The sequence below is a fragment of the Cetorhinus maximus genome, chromosome 23, assembly GCF_964194155.1.
Source record: "Cetorhinus maximus chromosome 23, sCetMax3.hap1.1, whole genome shotgun sequence".
NCBI lineage: Eukaryota > Metazoa > Chordata > Chondrichthyes > Lamniformes > Cetorhinidae > Cetorhinus > Cetorhinus maximus.
The window spans coordinates 61125692-61149951 of NC_135901.1; the positions used below are offsets into that span (position 1 = coordinate 61125692).

The 24260-nt window shown below is 45.2% G+C and overlaps 1 protein-coding gene across 1 annotated transcript in view; it reads left to right on the top strand.

Moving 5' to 3' along the window:
* Nucleotides 1-24260, top strand: part of LOC144698069 (uncharacterized) — a 207830-nt gene that overhangs the window by 151861 nt on the left and 31709 nt on the right. Inside the window, 2 exon segments of the mRNA XM_078569995.1 lie at nt 7078-7585; nt 19185-20143. Of these exon segments, the coding sequence (XP_078426121.1) occupies nt 7078-7585; nt 19185-20143 (1467 nt within the window).

Consider the following 24260-nt stretch of genomic DNA (forward strand, 5'->3'; position numbering starts at 1 on the left):
AAAGCTGTTTGTGCTGGAGCTCACTGGACAACAGTAGATCTGGAACCGTTTTGGGGATATTATCTTGTAGCCCACGTACCCAGTGGCAACCCTGAACTGCGTGACAAAGAATGCTGATGGGGGGAAAACAGTAAAGTCTTCACTCCTGGATGGTCTTGAATCACCAACCTTTCAGTTAACAAGAAAACACACTGACCAATTGTGCCTCAGAGACTTATACAAGTTCAGTCTACAAGGTATCCTAACCAGGGTGTCAGTGAGTCAAATCTTCAGATTGCTATTACCCAGATAACTATCGCTCTCTATCCGTCTTGCGCTTCCAAAATAAAAGTTGGGTCATTCATTGTGAACACATGGAAACAGTCTGATCCCGCCCACTGCAGGCACATCCATATCACTGGGAACCAGCTCTCCTACAACCAGTGCCGTCTCCCTTCAAGCCTGTCGGTGTCTTGTCTGTTACCAAGTATTCTGATTGTCCCGAAGCCGATATTCGGTTTGAATTCCTGATGTGCAGTAATGAGAATCATTTAAATGTCTCAGATCAGTTAATTTCACTGATAACATCAGAGTCAATGTTCCATCGTCTTAAAGAAGAGGGAGGTGTCTTGACTGTCTCTGGTCAGTCGGGCTGTTCACCCTTAATTCTCTGATTCCATTCCTCAAAGCGGATTTACATTTTCTCCTTGAGTTCCCTGACTACATCTGGCAGCATCTTTGATTTGAGAGGCATAATTTATAGTTCAGATATAATGCATTTCTGATGAAAGATTACAGACCTAAAATGAAAACTATGTTTATCTCTCCACAGAGGCTACCAGGTCTGCTGAGATTTCCAGTATTTTCTGTTTTTATTTCAGATGACCAGCATCTGCAATATGTTGCTTTTCTTTACCTGATTAGTGAAACATATAAGATTCTGAGCGTACCTGGCAGGGCGGATGTTGAGAGGATGTTACCTCTTGTGGGAGAATCTAGAACTAGGGGTCACTGTTTAAAAATAAGCGGTCACCCATTTAAAACAGAGAGGCAAAGTTTTTTTTTTCTCAGAGAGTCATGAGTCTTTGGAACTCTCTTCCTGAAAAGACTATGGAAGCAGAGTCTTTGAATATTTTTAAGGCAGAGATGTATATATTCTTGGTAAGCAAGGGGGTGATAGGTTATCGGGGGTAGACGGGGTACAGATTTCAGGTTACTGTCAGGTCAGCTTATTAATTGACGGAGCAGGCTTGAGGGGCCTAATGGCCTACTCCTGCTCCGTGTTCTTATGTAGTGTTAAGGATGTGGAACCCATTAACAGCAGATTTCGAGATCCATGTCTGAGCTGAAAACGTGCAGGTAAGCTCACATTGTAAACAGATTGTTCACCAGGTGGAAATGGAAAGGGATTCGCCCAATCATCCCAATTACTGACACAGCAACACAGTCTCGCCGGTGTTATGACTGATGCAGTTGGTAAAGCGGAGTTATTTAAAATTCCCAGAGGGAAACCTTAAACAACTGTCACAACCTATCATTTTAAGTGTTATGTTTGAGATGCGACCCTAAATTCAGGAATCAGCTCTCGAAGTTTTAAATTAAACAAAATGAAACATTTTATTAATTTACACAGATAAAAATATATATATACACATGGCTACAAATTATTACTCTCAGAACTTTTGAAAAATTCCCAAACTAATCTCCATTAAGGCAACAGCAACCCATAGACTTAACCAGACACCAGGCAAAGCATTTTCACCATACGAATTCAAAAAGAGGTTCTTTTCATTTGTTCCTTGTGGAGTCAATTGGAGGCTTGCAGCTGCCTTTTGTTCTCACGTTGCCTCTGTTCTGCACACCCAAAATGATTGTCTTGTTATACCTACCATTACTGACTGAATGCAAATTCTAATTTTCCCACTAGCCTCTTTGAACACCCCCTTTTAACAATGAAAATCCTTTCATAATACCAATTTTATTTAAAAAATATAAATATATTGCTTGGTAGCTGCTAGGTAGGTGTCCATTTTCACCCTACTTCTTGAATGCTCTATTAAAAAATGCAAATGCACATTATTCCTCTTACATCTCAAAACTAGCACACATCAAAGCACCCAGGCTAGCTGGCCTTAATCCAAATAAGACACACCCATAGACTAAGCCTTTATTTTAAAAGAAAAGAATTTTCCAAAATATTATGTACATTAACAGCTTCATGACACTGGTGGGAGGCCATTCAGATACTTCACGTGAGCAAAGGGCTTTATTCAGTCTGCCCACATGTTAACACTCCATCTTAAAAGGTTCAAAGGATTTGATCCACAATCAGAGGATTGCTAGTGGCAAAAGACGGTTTAAAAGCCACCAACTCACCCCAACTGCTGAGATTCCACTGAGTTCAGATCTAACTCTAGGGGTTTGTTCTGCTGTTCATTGCACCCAGGAGAGAATTATGGTGGAGCCCAGAGTAATTTGGACGCTGTATCAATTGATTCAACAATTTGATGCCTTTCCCCAATGGCACCCATCGTATCTGATGACATAACAGAGGTTTCTATCCGACATTTTCACCCTTCAATGGCGGAGTGATCACCCAGCATTCGCTGCGGGACAGAATGTGCACTATTCCCACGAGAAAAGTTCCTCGCACATGCGCACTATTGCATGTGCTTGGAGCGTGCGCAATGCGGTCTGTTTCATGAGCATGCGCAGTGCTGGTCTGAGACTGAAGCTGCTCAGAGCGGGAGAGGGAATATCGAGTGGAGCGAACTAACAGAGTTAGTGGGTGTGTGAGGAGGAATGGAGCCAGCGGAGTGGGCAGGGAGGCTTCATAAAGAAACAATGCAGGTTGAAGACCTCAAATAACAAGGTACGGGGTTTGCGGTTGCAGGGAACGGACCGAAAAAGTCTGGCTTTCTCTCTTCACCAGCATGGGGGAAACGGCCGCCATCTTTATAGGGGGTAATGTGCAGCAGGGCGCATGCGCGGTCATACTGGTCCAGGTAGGTGGAGGAGAGAATGTTGTGCATTTCTATCCTGGACTAACAGGGATGGATTTTGGAAACTCCTTTTACAGGGGGTTAGAAGGGGAGGATTTACACACAGCAAACTTAGCCCAAGAGAAATATTTGTCTCTTAATTTATGTCCTGGATTGACAGTGATGGATTGTTTGTAAACTCCTTTTTCACAGAATCACACATTGCTAAAGAGGCCCTTCGGCCCATCGAGTCTGCACCGACACGTGAGAAACACCTGACCTACCTCCCTAATCCCATTTTCCAGTACTTGGCCCATAGCCTTGAATGTTATGACGTGCTAACTGTTCATCCAGGTACTTTTTAATGGATGTGAGACAACCCGTCTCCACCACCCTCCCAGGCATTGAATTCCAGACCGTCACCACCCTCCCAGGCAGTGAATTCCAGACCGTCACCACCCTCTGGGTAAAAAAGTTTTTTCTCACATTCCCCCTAAACCTCCTGCCCCTCACTTTGAACTTATGTCCCCTTGTGACAGACCCTTCAAATAAGGGGAACAGCTGCTCCCTATCCACCCTGGCATGCCCTTCATAATCTTATACACCTCAATCAGGTTGCCCCTCAGTCTTCTCTGCTCCAGCGAAAACAACCCAAGACTATCCAACCTCTCTTCACAACTTAAATGTTCCATCCCAGGCAACATCCTTAGATATTAAATGGGAAGGATTTGCGGATTGGAAACGGAAACGAAACTTCACATTAAGATTTGACAGAATGACTTGATTCATCGGAACTTGATATTATCGGCCTCGAATTGTAAGCATTGAGTTCCAGGTCATTGCCACTCGCTGTGTAAATTTTTTTCCTCATATGCTCCCTGTAGATCTTGCCCCAAATCTTAAATTTGTAATCCCTTAAATCTGTATTCATGTAATCCTTTTATGATCAGATACTGTGAACAGCCTTTCTTTAACTACCCTATCTAAACCTATCATAATCTTGTACACCTCTCTCAAATCTCCCCTCAATCTACTTTTCTCCAAGGAGAACAACCCCAGTTTCTCCAAAGTAATCTTACAACATCCCTCATCCCTCGACCCATTCTGGTAAATCTCCTCTGTACCCTCTCAAGGACCCTCACATCCTTCATAATGTGTGGTGATCACTGGTTTGCACAGACCCAGATGTTCTGTGCCCGTGTGCATGACATCATCACACATCGACAATTACACAGTGATGTCAACCCGCTCCCCGGGTATTTCCTCAACTGGGAGATTTTTATCTGACTCCAGTGCTGCTGATATCTTTCCAGCTGCAGGCTCCAACAGAAGTGTTCAACATTGCAAACTCTGAATTTATTTCAGAGCTGAATGTTTTTGACCATTTATCTACAATCTAGACTTTAGTGCAGTGCTCTGTTATCTGTAAGAGGTTTCATGCCTCAGGGGCTGGTGTGACTTCTTTACTGTGGATCTAAATCCATGTTCATCCATTCCTCCGTTTCACCTCTGCCCCCCGATCACTTCTCTGCCATTGTCTAACTTCCTCTGTCTCTAGTTATGGGCGTATTTTAGCTCCATTTAGGATTTTACTGTTACTTCTGCCGACAGTGTCTAAAGGAAGTTTCCATCGCTCCCCAAACCTGACCATGTGCTGCTGTCTTCCCAGCTTTACCTTCCCATCTTTCATAGTCAGGAATTGTTTTTCTCGCACTATAATCCATTTCTCTTCCACTTCTGAGCTTCTGTTGACCATCAAATTCTGTATAATTTTTATTCTCTGTAATTCATTCTGCATGGCCTGAAATGTTAGCTCTGTTTCTCTCTCCACAGATACCAGCAAATATTGCCAATCCCCAGTTGCCTGTGGAGAAGATGATGTTTGACCTTCTTGAACCGCTGCAGTCCATGTGGTGAAGGTGCTCCCACAATGATGTTAGGTAAGGAGTTACAGGTTATTCACCCTGTGATGATGAAGGAACATTGATATACATCCAAATCAACAACAATAATTTGTATTTATATCGCACTTTCAATGTAAGACAATATTCCAAGGTATTTCACAGAAATGTTGCAAAGCAATGTTTAACACTGAGCAACATAAGGAGATATTAGGGCAGGTGACCAAAAGCTTGGTCAAATGGGTCGGTTTTAAGGAGCATCTTAAAGGGGAGAAAGAGAAGTGGAGAAGTTTAGGGAGGAAATTCCAGAGCTTGTGGCCAAGGCAAATGAAAGAATGGTCACCAATGGTGGAGCGATTAAAATCAGGAATTCTCAGGAGGCTGGAATTAGAGGAGCTGAGATACCTCAGAGGTTTGTGAGGCTGGATTACAGAGATAGGGAGGGTGAGACCCTGGAGGGATTTGAAAATACGGATGAGAAATTAAAAATTTTGCTTCTTATCCTGGAGCCTTTGCAGGTCAATGTGCACAGGGGTGATGGGTGAACAAGACTTGGTGTGAGTAAGCACACGGGCAGCACAGTTTTGGATCACCTCAAGATTACAGGGAGATTGAATGTGGGAGGCCGGCCGGGAGTGTGTTAGGATAGTTAAGTCTCGAGGTAACAAAGGAATGGATGAGAGTTTCAGCAGCAGATGAGCTGAGACTGGGGTGGAGTCGGGCGATGTTACTGAGGTGGAAATAGGCGGTCTTGGTGATGATGTGGATCTGTGGTTGGAAGCTCACCTTGGGGTGAAATATTTCACCATGGTTGTGAACAGCCTGGTTCAGCCTCAGACAGTTGTCAGGAGAGGGATGGAGTCGGTGGATAGGGAGTGGAGTTTGTAGTGGGGACTGAAGACAATGGCTTCAATCTTCTCAATATTTAAATGGAGGAAATTTCTGTACATCCAGTACTGGATATCAGACAAGCCAGGATGGTGTGTGACTTGGAGGGGAACTTGGAGGTGATGGTGTTCACAGACACCTGTTACCCTGGTCCTTCTAGGTGGTGGAGGTTGAGGGTTTGGGAAGTTTTGTCAAAGTTCTGGTTTAGTTGTAGATCTATAACGAACCTCTCCTCATCCACTACCTCTCCCACTCCCCTTCTCTCTCTGCCTCTCCCACTCCCCTTTTCTCCCTGCCTCTCCAACTCCCCTTCTCTCCCTACCTCTCCCACTCCCCTTCTCTCCCTGCCTCTCCAACTCCCCTTCTCTCCCTACCTCTCCCACTCCCCTTCTCTCCCTGCCTCTCCAACTCCCCTTCTCTCCCTGCCTCTCCAACTCCCCTTCTCTCCCTACCTCTCCCACTCCCCTTCTCTCTCTGCCTCTCCCACTGCCCTTCTCTCTCTGTCTCTCCCACTCCCCTTCTCTCCCTGCCTCTCCCACTTCCCTTCTCTCTCTGCCTCTCCCACTCCCCTTCTCTCTCTGCCTCTCCCACTCCCCTTCTCTCTCTGCCTCTCCCACTCCCCTTCTGTACCTGCCTCTCCCACTCCCATTCTCTCCCTGCCTCTCCCACTCCCCTTCTCTCTCTGCCTCTCCCACTCCCCTTCTCTCCCTGCCTCTCCCACTCCCCTTCTCTCTCTGCCTCTCCCACTCTCCTTCTCTCTCTTTCTCTCTCTGTCGCATAGAATTCTCCAGCCCAGCGAGTTGTGGATGCTCCATCATTGAATATATTTCAGGCTGAGATGGGGAGATTTTTGGTCTCTCAGGGAGTCGAAGGATATGGGGAGTGGGTGGAAAAGTGCAGTTGAAGCCCAAGATCAGCCACGATCGTATTGAATGGTGGAGCAGGCTCGACAGGGTGTTAGGACTTCTCTTGATCACTACTTATACTCCTAAAGAGACCAGAGTCTTGTGTAGCACCAGACTGGGTAGCAGGTTCCCTTCCTTGAAGGACATCAGTGAACCAGTTGGGTTTTTATGACAATCCAGCAGTTTTCATGGTCACTTTTTCCTCGTGCCGGCCCCACAAATTCCCAGATTCATTCAGCTCAATTTCACAACCTGCCTTTGTGTTTTTGTGGGTTCTCTCCCACTCCCTTTTTTCTGTTTTAAATCAATTTCACAGGGTATTAGAAGGAGAGAATTTACAGTCGGGAAACTGAAACCAAACATCACATCAGGATCTGACGGAGTCGCCCTATTGAACATGGACGGACAAAGCACCGTTCACAGTGGGGAGACACCGTGGAAATGTGGGGATTGTGGGAAGGGATTCAGATTCCCATCTGAGCTGGAAACTCATCGACACAGTCACACTGGGGAGAGACCGTTCATCTGCTTCGTATGTGGGAAGGGATTTACTCGATCGTCCAGCCTGCTGACACACCAGCGAGTTCACACTGGGGAGCGACCATTCACCTGCACCGAGTGTGGGAGTGGATTTACGCGATCATCAGGGCTGGTACAACACCAGCGAGTTCACACAGGGGAGAGACCGTTCACCTGCTCCCAGTGTGGGAAGGAGTTCACCTGATCATCAGGGCTGCATCAACACCAGCAACTTCACACAGGGGAGAGACCGTTCACCTGCTCCCAGTGTGGGAAGGGATTCATTCAATCATCCCACCTGCTGACACACCAGCGAGTTCACATTGACGAGAGACCTTTTAAATGCCCAGACTGTGGGAAATGCTACAAGAGTTCTGGGAACCTGATGTCCCATCAACGTGTTCACACTGACGAGAGACCATTCAGGTGCTCTTACTGTGGGACTGGGTTCAGGGAATCATCTCAACTCACTGTACACCAGCGAACTCACACTGGGAAGAGACCGTTCACCTGCTCCAAGTGCGTGAAGGGATTCACTCGGTCATCCAGCCTGCTGAGACATCAGCAAGTTCACAAGTAACTCATAACATTGATTGGATTTTGCTGTTAGTCACATCCAGGACTGAACCATGTACATTGGGGTCTGTTTCTGCTGATGTTAGTAAATTTCAGCCCAGTTACAGGTGTAAATATTAAAAAAGTATATCATATGATAAAGTCAAATAAATCAGCTTTGTATGAAATACAGTGAGTTGAGTCTTTTTAGTGGCTCTAACACAAGTTAGTTCATTTTGAAGGACCCTCCCTCTCCCCTGCCTCCTCCACCTTCACCTCCAACAACAAGTGTGAGGAGCTCATGGAGCTTCTTTGCCACTAAGATTGAGACAATCCGATCAGATGCCTCTGCTGCTTCCCTCCCTTCCACTAACCCACCGGGACAAACTGTCGTAAAGATCCCCCTTGTCTGAACCCTGAACTCGCATCTTCCTCTAGTTTCTCTCTCATCTCCCCTCATGCCCTCTCAGCGCTCATCTTGTGCATGAGACCCAGCTCCTGCCCCATCGATCCTATTCCCACTAAACTGCTGATCATCTCATTTCTCCATGTAGCTGATACTGTGAATGGTTCTCTCTCTCTCCTGGGACTGTGCTCTTCACCTTTCAATGCATCGTCATCACCCATCCTAAAAAAACAATCTCTGATCCACCATTGTCTTCACAAACTACTGCCCCATCTCCAACCTCCCTTTCCTCTCCAAAGTCCTTGTACTTGGTGCCCCCCAAGGATCTATCCTTGGCCCCTCCTATTTCTCATCTACATGCTGCCACTCGGTGACATCATCCAAAAGCACCGTGTTAGTTTTCACATGTACACTGACAACACCCAGCTCTACCTCACCATCATCCCTCTCCATTCCTCCACTGTTACTAAATTATCAAACTGCTTATCCCACATCCAGTACTGGATGAGCAGAAATTTCCTCCAATTAAAAATTGGGAAGACCAAAGCTATTGTCTTCGGTCACCACTACAAATCCCATTCCCTAACAAGTCCATCCCTCTCTCCGGGAACTGTCTGAGGCTGAACAACACTGTTCACAATCTTAGTCTCATATTTGACTCCAAGGTGAGTTTCTGACCACATATCCACACCATCACTAAGACCAGATATTTCAATCTCCATAACGCCGCCTGTCTCCACCCCACCCCCAGCTCATCTGCTGCTCAAACCCTCATCCATGTCTGTGTTACCTTTAGACTTGATGATTCCAATACATTCCTGGCCAGCCCCTCACATTCACCCCGTCCCACACGTATCATGAGATCATCAAAAACTCTGTGCCTGTGCATTCTCACCTCAAATCCCATTCACCCATTACCCCTGTGCTCATTGACCCACATTGGCTCCTGGTCAAGCAATGTCGCCATTTTAAAATTGCATACTTGTTTCAAATCCCTCCATGGCCTCATCCCTCTCTATCTCTCTAATCTCCAGTACTACAACCCTCCTAGATTTCAGCACTCATCCTCCTGGCCTCTTTGGCATTCCTGACTTTAATTACTCCACCATTGATGGCCGTGCCTAGGTGTGAAGCTTTGAAATTCTCTCCCTCAACTTCTCCACCCCTCCAGCTCTCTCTCCTGATTAAAGATGTTGGTTAAAATTTACCTCTTCAATCACGGCTTTGTCCATTGACCCTAATATCTCCCTATGTGACTTGTCAGTTTTTTCTTTATGAAACTCCTCTGAAGCACCTTGGGATGTTTTATACAAGTTGTTCCTGTTTCATGACAGCCAGTTTGTGCACAGCAAGATTCCACAAACAGCAATCAGAATAACTGATTAATCTAGTTTTTTTGGTGGTGTAAGTTGAAGCACGAATGTTGGTCCCACTGCACCAGGAGAACTCCCCTGTGGACAGGATGTGGAGTTGTTGAGCTCTCTTGAGCTGAGAGTGGAGCTGATTGAGCTGTCGGGACTGCAGTGTACCTTGAAGAACCGCTGTCTGGGATCTTTCCTCTTAATTCACTGACTCCCAGCTGAAATTGTTGCTGCAGTTAAATAGCTAACTTTGAATATCAATCCGAATTTAACCTTTGGAGCAAAATCTGCAACTTTAAATCAGCTGTAAAAGAGAAAGAAAATTCATGCTAATGCATTTGGGGAGGGCAAACAAAGCTGGAGAATACACAATAAACAGGAGAATATTAGGAGGGGTAGAGAAAGTGAGAGACCTCGGAGTCCATGTCCACTGGTCCCTGAAGGTGGCCGGACAGGTGGATCAGGTGGTAAAGAAAGCATATATTTATCAGAACTCACCATACGCCAGCACATTCACACTGGGGAGAGGCCATTCACCTGTACGGAGTGTGGGAAGGGATTCACTCAGTTATCCAGCCTGCTGAGGCACGAACAAACTCACACTGAGGGGAGGCCATTCAGCTGCTCCGAGTGTGGGAAAAGATTCTCCCATTCAAACAACCTTGTGAGACACCAGCAGGTTCACACTGGGGAGAAGTTGTTCAATTGCTCCGAGTGTGGCAAGAGATTTACTCAGTCATCCCAGCTACAGACACATCAACAAATTCACACTGCCGAGTGGACTTTTAAATGCCCAGACTGTGAAAAGTGCTAAAATTCCAGTGAACTGATGTCCCATCAACGTGTTCACACTGACGGGAGACCGTTCAGGTGCTCTCACTGTGGGACTGGGTTCAGATGGTCATCTCAACTCACTGTACACCAGCAAATTCACACTGGAGAGAGGCCATTCACATGCTGGCCATTCACATGTGGAAAGGGATTCATTCAGTCACTAACCTGCTGAGACACCAGCGAGTTCACAATTAACAAGTGATTGGATTTTGCTGTGAATCACATCCAGGTCTGAACCATGTTGATTGGGGTCTGTTTCTGCTGATGTTAATAAACTCCAGCCCAGTTATAGGGGTTTATATTCTGGATAACAATCAGATTTGTGTTAAACACATGGTGTATTGAGTCTTTTTTAATATTGCTGACACAAAATAGTTCCTTTTGAACATAGGAACATGTCTCAGGACATTGGGGCAGCAATGAACAAACTCAGGGGAATATTGGATACAGAGTCAAAACAACATTATATTCTTTCTCCATGTGACCTGTCTCAGAATTCTCTCATCAAACAGACCATCAACATGAGAGGAATTGACATTTTAAGTCATTCCAAGAGGAAATTAGAGGCTGTAATTATCCAGGGATGTTGTTCTGAAATTTACACTACCTCCCACTGTCACTGGCAATAGACAGCTCATTGTTCTAATTGTGTTGTAGCCTCTGTCCCAGATGTTGTTCAATATAGATTTAATGTTCAGAGAAAGGGGTGAGATTGGATGGTCAAAACCGCTCACAGGCTATGGAGGGTGATGTTGACTTGAATGTGCCAAAAACAGTGTTCTTCACAGGCACCAATACTTTATCCCCAGTATTAGTCACTTTGGTTGGTGTTGTCCACTTGATAGGACAGGATGTGTCCTCACGTGTCTGTTTGTATGAGTGCGGGTGTATCCCTGAGTGTGGAAGTGTGTGTAAATGTGTGTGGGTGTGGAGAGGATGTCTGAGTGTGTGTGAGAAAGACAGAAAGTGTGCATGAGTCTCTGTGTGTGCTTGTCTGTGCTGCTTCTCATTAGCTATAACACAAACCTTCCTCTCCAAGCAGACAACATGGCTCCTGAGAATCCCATCCGGTGATGTGAATGGTACGATTCGGAGATCCTTCATCCAGGGTGAAACCACAGGCTGACCGTGTGCTGTGTAAAACCTGACACCTACACAACCAGGCCCCACTTCTCCTGGAGCAACATGAAGTGTCTGCTGCTTTCCAGATCCATTCCTTTCCCCTCAGATAATTCACAAATTCCTTGTGTACATCATCCTCCAACACGCCTATGGTTTCCACTTTAAATAATTCCATCGGTCTTTTTCACAGACAGCAATGGGATTGCTGCTATCACAGGAATCAGTTCTGAAATACTGTCCCTCTGATCTTCAGGCTTCCTGGAGTAATACACTGATCCAGATCTTCCCACCTAACACAAATCCATATCCCCATCTGAGTTCCAGATTTTAATGTGATTGTCTAATATAGAAAACATATATCATTTAACCCATTTAAACCTGATTCAGCACACCCCCTCCACACATACTACAAGAGGTTGTCTTTGAGATCAGTTGTTCCTTTGTAATCTGGGTTGTTCTGAATGATGACAATATGAACCTTCTTCCTAACCTGTCCTAACCCTTGAAAGGGGGGAATGCGTCATTAACAAATATATGCTTCAAGTTAGTAATTCTGCTTAGTCTGACTGACACAATTAATTTAGGACTAACAGAAGGATTAGGGTATGGTCGAATGGACAGATGTCCAATGGGGTCATAAGGGGACTTCTTGCTAATGTCGGGATTACAAGGTTAGACATTATTTTTACATTCATTTTTTTAACAATTTGCTGATTTTTGATGGAAAGGGAGACAGCGAGAAGGAGCTAGAAAGTCGAGAAGATCAGAGGAAGTGCACTTGTGGTGTGGGGTGGGAGGGGAATAACAGAGGAACCAGCTATGGGTGCAGACCATTTCTACATAGGCATGAACGTACAGGATCGAAATTATAAACAAGGGCACACGGTTCATTCTGTAATCATGATCAATGCTGTAATGTCTACAAAATACTCCAAATGTACGGGAGAAACTTGTATCGATGAGATGTCTTTGGGGCTCTCCTGTATCCTCATATTTGTCGTTAATGTTGCTTTTCCATCACACAGCTGACTCATGTCGAGTGTTTTAGATACTCCACAACACCCTTCTGTCGGTTCATTAACTGAAACCACGGACTCTCCTTGTTGTAACGGTGACATTCCCTGTCTGCCCAGTTATTTCTTGAAGTCAGTCAGCCCTTGAATTGTTTGTACATTGTTTCATCATGTCCCACCCAGCTGGACACCAGTGCAGAGGCATTGGAGGAGGACGGTTTGGTCCACGTTGTTAGAGGCTGTGGACAGGGCGAGAAGGACAATGAGGGAGTTTTCCTTTGTCACATTCACATCGGGTGTCATTGGTGACTTTGGGAAGAGCTGTTTCGATACCGTGACAGGGACAGAGATCTTATTGGAGGGATTTAAACATGGAGTTCTGGGAAATGTGGACATTGATTTGGGAGGTGATCAGGACTTTGGAGAGTGAAAGGAGGTGGGAGCTGGTGCGGGGGTTTAATAGGATAGTGGGGTCAAGTGTTGGTTTTATTGAGGACAGGTGATGATGGCAGATTTGAAGGTGACAGGGACAGTACCTGAAGAAAGAGGGCCATTAACAATATCAGTGAACATGGGGAAATTGGGTGATCAGCAGTTTAGCGGGAATAGGGTCGATGGAGCAGGAGGTGGGTCTCATGGACAAAGTGAGCTCTGAGAGGACAGGAAGGGGAGATGGGAGAGAAACTGGAGAAAGATGTGGGTTCAGAGCTCGGACATAGGGGATCTTTAGAGAAAGTTTGTCCCGATGGGCAAATGGAAGGGAAGAAAGCAGCAGAGGCAGCTGATCGGATTGTCTCAATCTTAGTGACAAAGAAGCTCCATGAGTTCCTCACACTTGTTCTTAGAGGTAAAGATGGAGGAGACAGGGGAGAGGGAGAGCCCTTCAAAAGGAACTAATGTCTTAGGGATAGTAAAATGATTCAACATCATCTACTTAATAGAAAGCTAATTGATTTTATATTTATCCAGAACATTAACACCTATAACTGGGCTCGAGTTTACTAACATCAGCAGAAACAGACCCCAGTGAAACATGGTTGCAAAACTCAATCACTGTAGTTACTCGTGAACCTGCTGGTGTCTCAGCAGGTTCGATGACTGAGTGAATCCTTTCCCACACTGGGAGCAGGTGAATGGTCTCTTCCCAGTGTGAACTGGTTGGTGTTTCAGGAGGTTGGATGACTGAGTAAATCCCTTCCCACACACGGAGCAGGTGAACGGTCTCTCCCCAGTGTGAACTCGCTGGTGTGAAATAAGGTTTGGTAATCGCCTGAACCCAGTGCCACAGTGAGAGCATCTGAACGGTCTCTCGTCAGTGTGAACACGTTGATGGGACACCAAGTCCCCGTAACTTTTATAGCACTTCCCGCAGTCTGGACATTGAAAAGGTCTCCCCTCACTGTGAACTCGCTGGTGCGTCAACAGATGGGATGAATCAGTGAATCCCTTCCCACATTCTGAACAGGTGAAATGCTTCTCTCCAGTGTGACCATGCTGGTGTCTCAGCAGGTTGGATGACTGAGTGAATCCCTTCCCACACTTGGGACAGATAAATGGCTTCTCCCCAGTGTGAATTCGTTGGTGCTTGGTCAGATGAGATGATCACCTGAACCCAGTCCCACAGTAAGAGCAGCTGAACGGTCTCGCGTCAGTGTGAACACGTTGATGGGTCATCAGTTCCCAGGAACTTTTGTAGCACTTCCAACAGTCCAAGCATTTAAAAGGTCTCTCGTCAGTGTGAACTCGCTGGTGTTTCAGTAGGTAGGATGAACGAGTGAATCCCTTCCCACACTCGGAGCAGATGAACGATCTCTCTGCTGTTTGACTGCACCGATGTCTTTCCATGTAATTGAATCCCTTCCCACAGTCCCCACATTTCCATGGTTTCTCCCTGTTGGGACTGCATTTATGTCCTGCCACATTAGATGATTGGCTGAAGCCTTGTCCACAAATACAACACGTGTACAGTTTCTCCCCACTTTGAACAGTGCTTTTTCCTTCCATGTTCAAAATCCGATGATATTCAGGCTACGATAAACTGTGCAATCCATCAGATCCTGATGTGATGTTTGGTTTCAGTTTCTTGACTGCAAATCCTCTCCTTCTAATATCCTGTGGAATTGATTTAAAACAGAAAGAGGGAGTGAGAGAGAACCCACAAAAACACAAAGGGAGGTTGTGAAACTGAGCTGAATGGATCTGGGAATTTGTGGGGCCGGCACGAGGAAAAAGTGACCATGAAAGATGCTGGATTGTCACAAAAACTCAACTGGTTCACTAAGGTCCACCAGAGAAAGGACCTTCTACACAGTCTGTGCCCATAAATTTCAAAATTGTGCCTGAACACTAAGGTCTAGGTCATAGGAGCAGGAGTCCTAACACTGACTCCTGGGGAAATCCACTTTCAACCTTCCTCCATTCTGAAAAATCATTACTCTCTGTTTCCTGTCACTCAGTTAATTTTGTATCCATGTTGCTGCTGCCCATTTTGTTCTATAAGCTATAACTTTTCTCACAAGTCTGTTATGTGGCACTTTATTGAATGCCATTTGGAAGACCATGTACACCACATTAACAGCATTACCCTCATCAACCACACTGTTAACTCTTGAAAAACCTTAAGCAAATTAGTTTAACATGATTTTCCCTTAACAAACTTGTGCTGGCTTTCCTGAATTAGCCCACATTTGCTTAAGTGACTATTAATTTTGTCCAGAATTATCACTCCCAAGGTTAAACTGACTGGTCTGGAAGTTGCTGGGCTTATCATTACACACTTTTTGAACAAAGGTGTATGATTTGCAATTCTCCTGTCCTCTGTCACCACACATGGGTCTGAAGAAGATTGGAATAATATGGTCAGTGCCTCCACAATTTCCACACTGAATTCCCTCAGTATCCTTGGATACATCTCATCCAATCCTGGTGCCTTGTCAACTTTATCAGACAGCCTATATAATATCTTCTCCTTATCAATATTAAACACCACAAGTGTTTGAACTACCTCCTCTTTAACCATGACCTGTGCAGCATCATCTTCTTTGGTAAAGACAGATGCCAAATATTCATTTATACCTCATCCATACCCCCTGTCCCAATGTGTAAATCACCTTTTTTTAATCCCTAATCAGCCCCTTTCTCCTTTTACCACCCTGTTACTAGGTATAAGCCGGAGAAAGCGTTTTGATTTCCTTCCATGTTAGCTGCCAGTCTCTTCTCATACTCTCTCTTTGCTTCTCTTACTCTCTTTTTCCAATTTCTCTCTGAATATTCTTTTTTTATCCTGTCTCTCGGTTGTATTAGCCACCTGATATCTCTGTTAGCAGACTGATTCATCTTCATCTTAATCTCTTCTCTTATTTAGTGAGCTGTGGATATGTTAGCCACACCTTCCTCATTTATAAGAATATGTCATTACTATGTCTGATCTATTTCCTCTTTAAGGCAGCCCATTCCTCAATTACAGTTTCTCCTGCCAACCTTTGATTCCACTTTACTGGGTTAGATCCATTCTCCCCCTATTGAAGTTGGCTTTCCCCATTTAATTATTCTTTCTCCTGCAAGTAACCTTTGCCCACAGACAGACAGGCCAACTGTTTACCTTCCAGATTTAAAGGCCGATGATATTCAGGTCCTCACGAATCGAGTGACTCTGCCAGATCTGAATTGATGTTTGATTTGAGTTTCCCATCTATCAACCCTTAACTTCTAAGATCCAGTATCAGAAAATTTCAAAAACACTAACCGTCAGAACAAGATAGAAATTAAGAGAGAAACATTTCTCTGGGTTGGAGTTTGCTGTGTGTAAATCCTCCCCTTCTAACCCCCTGTAAAAGGAGTTTCCAAACACTGGGTGTAAACTGGGCTCCGGGAGTTTGTAATCCGGGTTTGGAGTCCTACACCGGGTGTTTGTGAACCCTCCCAGTCCACCCTCCGGCTCCATTCCTCTCCTGCACTCGGCCCTTTCTCACCCGCTGGACTTTCAATTCCACCGCTTTCGTCCCGGTCCTCCGCACTCATTGCGCATGCTCCACTCCCAACAGGCTCCGTCCCTCATTCATTCCGATTGGCTGGAGGACCAACTGCTCCCGCTCCGTCCTCCAGCTCCGCCCCTTTTTTCTATTGGTCCGGAGCTGCCGCCAATCATTTGGAGCCGGAGCATGCGCAATCCGTGGAGGCAGACGGGAAGAGAGCTCGAACGAGCGGATTTAAAATCCGGGTTTGACAAAGACCGAATGCGGATCCAGGGCCGAAAATAAACCTGTGAACAGAGATAGGGCCGGCGGGTTAGTTTGGAAACTTCATAAACTTACGGTACCGGCCCCAAACCCTCAATAAAAAGCCACCGGTCTCGGGTTTGCTCGGCGCTGCGGGAGGAACGCCCGAGTTAACGGCCGCCATCTTTATAGGGTAATGTCGGGACGGGCGCATGCGCTGCCGCCATCTTTATAGGGGCAAAGTCGGGACAGGCGCATGCGCGGCCGCCATCCTCACGGGGACAATGAACAACAGCCCGAGGGAGACATTCATAAAATGTGTGTTCACCAGGAGTTTTAGATCAGCAGCAATAGAATTATAAACCCACAGTCACTCAGCAGTACAGAATTTAAACATTGCTGAGAAAGGGAGACATATTGCTGATATTTCATGTTGCACTCCTCCGGACAGATGCAAAAAAACCAAATTTCTCAGCGAACAACAATTTATGCTGCACAAGGAAAGGGTGTTGACTGGTTGGCCAGTCAGCTCTGATTGATCAAGGCATTACCATGGAGAATGCACCAAAGAGCTATCATCCTCCATGCTTTTGTTTAATTCAACAAACGGCCCCATCCCTGGACATGCACCTTCTGTCTGCAGTGGACAGTTCCCAGTGTATGAATATCTGTAGCTTCTAGCAAGCATAAGTGAACCACATTTTGAGCCCGACTGACAATCTTTGAAATTCAGTGTCCTTGCGTCTGTCCTGATGAGCACAAGATAAAAGTTTTGACAGAATGTCTTTTTTTTAAGCAATACTCAAGTGTCTTAAAAGGGGGAAATGTGGCAGACAGAGGGAGAGGTGTACATAAGAACTAGGAGCAGAAGTAGGCAATTCAGCCCCTCGAGCCTGCCCTGCCATTCAATACAATCATGGCTGATCTCATTTCGGCCTCAAATCCAATTTCCCACCCTCTCCCCATAACCTTTCAATCCATTACTAATTAAAAATCTGTCTATCTCCTCAAATTTATTCAGCATCCCGACATCTACTGCACTGTTTAGGGAGAGAATTTCAGAGTTTGTGAACGAGGGAACTTCAGGCATGGTCATTAATGCTGGAGCGATTAAAATAGGGAATGTTCAAGGCCAGAATTCGAGCAGTGCAGATATCTCAGAGGGTTGTGGGGCTGGAGGAGATTACAGAGAAAGGGAGGGGTATGGCCATGGAGGGATTTGAAAACAAGGATGAGAATTTTAAAATCAAGTTGTTGCTTGACTGGGAGCCAAAGCAGGTCAGGAAGCAGAGGGGTGATAGTGAAACAGGACTTGCTACGAGTGAAGACATGGACAGCAGATCTTTGGATGGCTTCATGTTTACGGAGCGTAGAATGTGGGAGACCAGCCAGGAATGTGTTGGGATAGTCGTTCAGGTCTGGAGGTAACAATGGCAGGGGTGAGGGTTTCAGCAGCAGAAGCATTGAGACACAGTGAGGTCGAGTGGAAACAGGCCGTCTTAGTGATGGCACAGATATGAGGTCAGAAGCTCATCTCGAGATCAAATGTAACACCGAGGTTGTGAACAGACTGGCTTAATCTCAGACTGTTCCCAGGGAGAGAGATGGAGTTTGTACCTGGGAAATGGAGATTGAAGCAGGGATTTAAAACAGTGTCTTCAGTCTTCTCAGTATTTAACTGGAGTTAATTAGTCATCAGGAAGAGAAGCAGTAACCAGAATGGGCCATGAGACTGTTCCCATGGTTTAACTTAGTTAGAGAGGGAGAGAAGGAAGGAAGGAAACCCTGGGAGGTTTGGAGAAACCACCTTCACAGTCACTCATTAAATCTCCACACAGTAAGGTTTGGACACAAGGTTAACATCTGCTATTCTGTGTGGTCGGTCAGGGGGTTTCAGATTAATGTTTTGTCACGAGTACTGAAGTGAATCATCAAACATTTTGTTATCTTCAGTTGGACAAATTTGTTAAAAAGATACAGGAAGAATTATCCAAAACTCTGTTTGGCTTCAGCACAGGGAGGAGGGAGAATGTGTGGGACAGGGATTTGCAGCCTTGGGAGAAGAAGACAGGAAATAATGTTCCATAGAAATGAGAATTGTCTGCTCTGAATTTCTATCCTGTTCTTACAGTGATGACTTTTGTAAACTCCTTTTACAGGGTATCAGAAGGGGAGGATTTACAGAGGGGGAACTCAAACCAAACAGCACATCAAGATCTGACAGAGTCACTCGATTCATCAGGACCTGAATATCATCAGTCTTTGAATGTGGAAGGAGAAATGTTTGTCTATTCTGTCTGTGGGAAAAGATTTCAAACATCAGTGTGTCTGGAAAAGCACTGAGACACACACACACCCGAGTGAGAGTGTTCCAGTGAACTGACAGTGGAAAGAGCTTTAACCAGTTACACAGCCTGAAATAGCATCACACCATTCACAGTGGGGGTGACTGTACACATGTTCTCTGTTTGGACAAGGATTCAATTGATCATCAAACCTGAAGAGACACATGGACACCCGTACCATGGAGAAACCGTGGAAATGTGAGGACTGTGGGAAAGGATTCAATTACCCATCCCAGCTGGAAATCCATCGACGCAGTCACACCGGGTAGAGGCCGTTCACCTGCTCCGAGTGTGGGAAGGGATTCACTCTGTCAGCCAACCTGCGAACACACCAGCGAATTCACACTGAGGAGAGACCATTCACTTGCTCTGAATGTGGGAAGGGATTCACTCAGTCATCTGAGCTGCTGAGATACCAGCGAGTTCACAATGGGAAGAAGCTATTCACCTGCTCTGAGTGTGGGAAGGGATTCACTTACTCAACCAACCTGCGAGCACACCAGCGAATTCACAATGGGGAGAGACCGTTCGTCTGCTCTGAGTGTTGGAAGGCATTCACTCAGTCATCTGACCTGCTTAGACACCGGTGGGTTCACAGTGGGGAGAGGCCGTTAACCTGCTCTGAGCGTGGGAAGAGATTCACTCAGTCATCTGACCTGCTGATACACCAGCAAGTTCACAGTGGGGAGAGACCGTTCACCTGCTCCGAGTGTGGGAAGGGTTTCACTCAGTCATACCACCTGCAGAGGGACCAGCGAATTCATGCTGGAGATACACCGTTCACTTGCTCCGAGTGTGGGAACGGATTCACTCAGCCATCCCACATGCGAACACACCAGCGGTTTCACAATGGGAAGAGACCATTCACCTGCTACGAGTGTGGGAAGGGATTCACTCAGTCATCCCACCTGCGAATACACCAGCGGTTTCACACTGGAGAGAGACCATTCACCTGTACCGAGTGTGGGAAGGGATTCACTCAGCCATCTGGCCTGCTGAGACACCAACGATTTCATACTGGGGAAAGACCATTCACCTGCTTCATGTGTGGGAAGGGATTCACTCAGTCATCCCACTTGTGAATACACCAGCGAATTCACACTGGAGAGAGACCATAAGAACATATGGAATAGGAACGGGAGCAGACCATTTGGCCTCTCAAGTTTGCTGTGTCATTCAATAAGATCATGGCTGATCTTCTTGTGTTTGAATTTCCACATTACCATCTAACCTCGATAACCTTTGATTCCCTTGCCTAACAAGAATCTATCTACCTCTGTCTTAAACATATTCAATGATCGCGCCTCCACCGCCATCTGAGGCAGAGAGTTTCCATTCGCACATCCCTCTGAGAAAAAAAAATTATCCTCATCTCTGTCCTAAAAGGGCGACCCCCTAATTTTGAAACGGTGCCCCCTAGTTCTAGACTCACCCACAAGAGGAAATATCCTTTCAACGTCCACCTTGTCAAGGCCATTCAGGATCTTGTATACTTCAATCAAATCACCCCTCACTCTTCTAAACTCCAGTCTGTCCAACCTTTCCTCATAAGACAGCCCGCTCATTCCAGATATCAATCTAGTGAACATCCTTTGAACCGCCTCCAATGCATTTATATCCTTCCTTAAATAAGGAGACCAAAACTGCACGCAGTATTCAAGGTGCAGTCCTGTATAACTGAAGCATAACATCCTTACTTTTATGTTCAACCCCTCTCCTAACAAAGGATAGCATTCCATTAGCCTTATTAATTACTTGCTGTACCTGCATACAAACTTTTTGTGACTCATTTACTAGAACACCTAGCTCCCTCTGCACTACAGAATTATGCAGCCATTCTCCATTTAAGCAATACTCTGCTTTTTTGTTCTTACTGCCAAAGTGACCAACTTCACATTTTCCCACATTTCACTCCATTTGCCAGATCTTTGGCCACTCATTCAACCTATCTACATCCATCTGCAACCTCCTCATGTCCTCTTCGCAACATACTTTCCTTGCTATCTTTGTGCCATCTGCCAATTTAGCGACCATGTCTTCACTCCCCTCAAATAAAACATTGATGTAAATCACAAAAAGCTGAGGCCCCAATACAGACCCCTGTGGGTCTCCATTCGTCACATCCTGCCAATCAGAAAAAGACCCATTTACACATACTCCCTGCTTTCTGCCAGCCAGCCAATCTCCTATCCATGCTAATAAGTTACCCCCTACACCATGCGCTTTTATTTTCTGTAATAATCTTTGATGTGGCACCTTATCAAATGCCTTCTGGAAATCCAAGTCCAGTATGTCTACAGGCTCCCCTTTATCCATTGCGCATGTTACTCCTTCAAAATAACTCCAATCAATTGGTTAAACAGGATTTTCCTTTCACAAAACCATGCTGACTCTTCCCAATTGCCTTGAGCTCTTCTAAGTGCCCAGCTATAACCTCCTTAATGATTGATTCTGATAACTTCCCCACGACAGACGTCAAGCTAACTGGCCTATAGTTTCCTGTTTTCTGCCTCCCTCCCTTCTTGAATAGAGGGGTTATATTTGCTGCTTTCCAATCTGACGGAACCTTTCCAGAATCGAGCGAATTTTGGAAAATTAACACCAGCGCACCGACTACCGCATTAGCCGCCTCTTTTAAGACCCTAGGATGTAGTTCATTGGATCCCAGAGACTTGACATCGGCAGCTCCTTCAATTTGCTCAGTACCATTTCCCCAGTGATTTCAATTTCACCAAGTTCCTTTCTCCTGTCACCTTCTGATTTGCAGCTATTACTGGAATGTTTTTTGTATCCTCTATATTGAACACAGAAGCAAAATATTATTAATTTCTTCTACCATTTCCTTATCTACTATTAACTTCCCACTGTCACCCTCTAGAGGACCAACACTCACTTTGCTCACTCTTTTCCTTTTTAAGCACCTGTAGAAACACTTGCTCTCCATTTTTACATTTCTAGCAAACTTCCTCTCACACTCTAATTTCTTTCTCCTGATTAACCTTTTAGCCATTTTTGACTGTTCTTTATATTCTGTCTAATCATCTGTCCTGCTGCTCATCTTTGTGGATTTGTATGCTTTTTCCTTAAGCTGATGCTTTCTTTAACTTCTTTAGTTAACCACAGATGGTGGGTCCTCCCCTTATGATTTTTCTTTATGGTTGGGATGTACTCATTCTGAATACTTTGAAATATTCCCTTAAATGTCTGCCACTGCTTCTCTATTCATCTATCCTCTAGCCTAGTTTCCCAGTTCACTTCAGCTAGCTCAGCTTTCATCCCCACATAGTTGCCCTTATTTAAGTTTAAGATATTAGTCTTTGACCCACTCTTCTCCCTTTCAAACTGGATGTAAAATTCAACCATATTGTGCTCGCTGCTACCTAGTAGTGCCCTTACTCTGAGGTCATTAATTAATCCTGTTACATTACACAATACCACGTCAAATATAACCTGCTCTCTGATTGGCTCCTGCACATGCTGTTCTAAGAAACTATCTCAAAAGCATTCCAAGAACTCCTCATCCAGGCTATTACTGCCAATCTGATTTTTCCAGTTAACGTGTAGATTAAAATCACCCATGATTATTGCCGTCCCTTTATCACAAGCACACAATATTTTCTCTTGAATACTTTGTCCTACACTATGGCTGCTGTTAGGGGCCCATCAACCACTCCCACTAATGACTATTTTTCCCCTACTATTCCTCATCTGCACCCAAACCGACTCTACATCCTGATCTCCTGATCCAAGGTCATCTCTAACTATTGCACCAATGCCCTCTTTGATTAACAATGCAACCCCGCCACCTTTACCTAGCTTCCTATTCTCCTTGAATGTCATGTACCCCTCAATATTAAGGACCCAATCTTAGTTGTCCTGCAGCCACGTCTCCATAATTACTAACAGCTCATATTTATTTACTTCTGTGTGAGTCGTCAATTCATTTACTTTGTTTTGAATGCTATGTGCATTCAGATAGAGAGCCTTCAGTCTTGTCTTTTTGTTACCGTTGTAACATTTAGTCTTGACTGTTGATTTATTCTCAGGTTTCTTTCTCTCAGTCCTTTCCTGCCATTCTCTGACCTTGTTTCTCATATTACTATTTTGCTCTCCTTTCTTGACTCTACACCTTGAATTGATACCTCTACCCAAGCTTGATCCCTCACTGCTCTTGTTTAGTTTAAAGCCCTCTCTACTTCCCTAGCTATGCGATTTGTGAGGACACTCATCCCAGCACGGTTCAGGTGTAAACCGTCCCAACGGTACAGCCCCCACTGTCCCCAGCTCTGATACCAGTGCCCCACAAACCGGAACCCACTTCTCCCACACCAATCTTTGAGCCACACATTGGTCTCTCCAGTCTTATTTGCCCGATGCCAATTTGCACGTGGCTCAGGTAATAATCCAGAGATTATTACCTTTGAGTTTCAGCTACATAATTTGCTACCTAGCTCCTTACACTGACTTTACAGAACCTCTTTCCTAGTTCTACCCATGTCATTGGTACGTATATGGACCACGACAACTTGATTCTCCCCCTCCCATTGCAAGTCCCTCTCCAGCCCTGAGCAGATGTCCGGAACCCTGGCACTGGGCAGGCAACACAGCCGTCTGGACTCTCACTTTTTGCTGCAGAAAACAGTGTCAATGCTCTCACTATACTATCCCTTACTACCACTACATTCCGTTTTGCTCCCACTGCGTGAATGGCTTCCTGTACCACAGTGTCATGGCCAGCCAGCTCATCCACCTTGCACATTTCACTTTCATCCACACAGGTTGTGAGCATCTCAAACCTGTTTGACACTTGCAAAGCCTGAGACTCCTCCACTACTGCCTGCTCAGTCCCATTACCTGCCTCACTGACAGTCACATCCTCCTGTCCCTCACTGCTGATCAAACAGATGACCCTCTTCTAAGAGGTGTGACTGTCTTCCGGAACAAAGTATCCAGGTATTTCTCCCCGTCCATTATGTTGTTGCGTGTCTGCATTTCGGTTTCCAGATCAATAATCCTGATCCGGAATTCCTCAAGCTGCTTACACTTCCTGCAGACGTGTTTGTCATGGATCGCCTTGGCATCCAAAAGCTCCCACATCTCACAGCTGCAACATAACCCCTGTCCCACCATTCTAACTTATGTTATTTAGTTAATTTACTTTAATTACTTTCTTCCTATGTATGCTACAATTTACTGTGTTTACTGAATGCTAGTATCACTGACAACTAAAGATT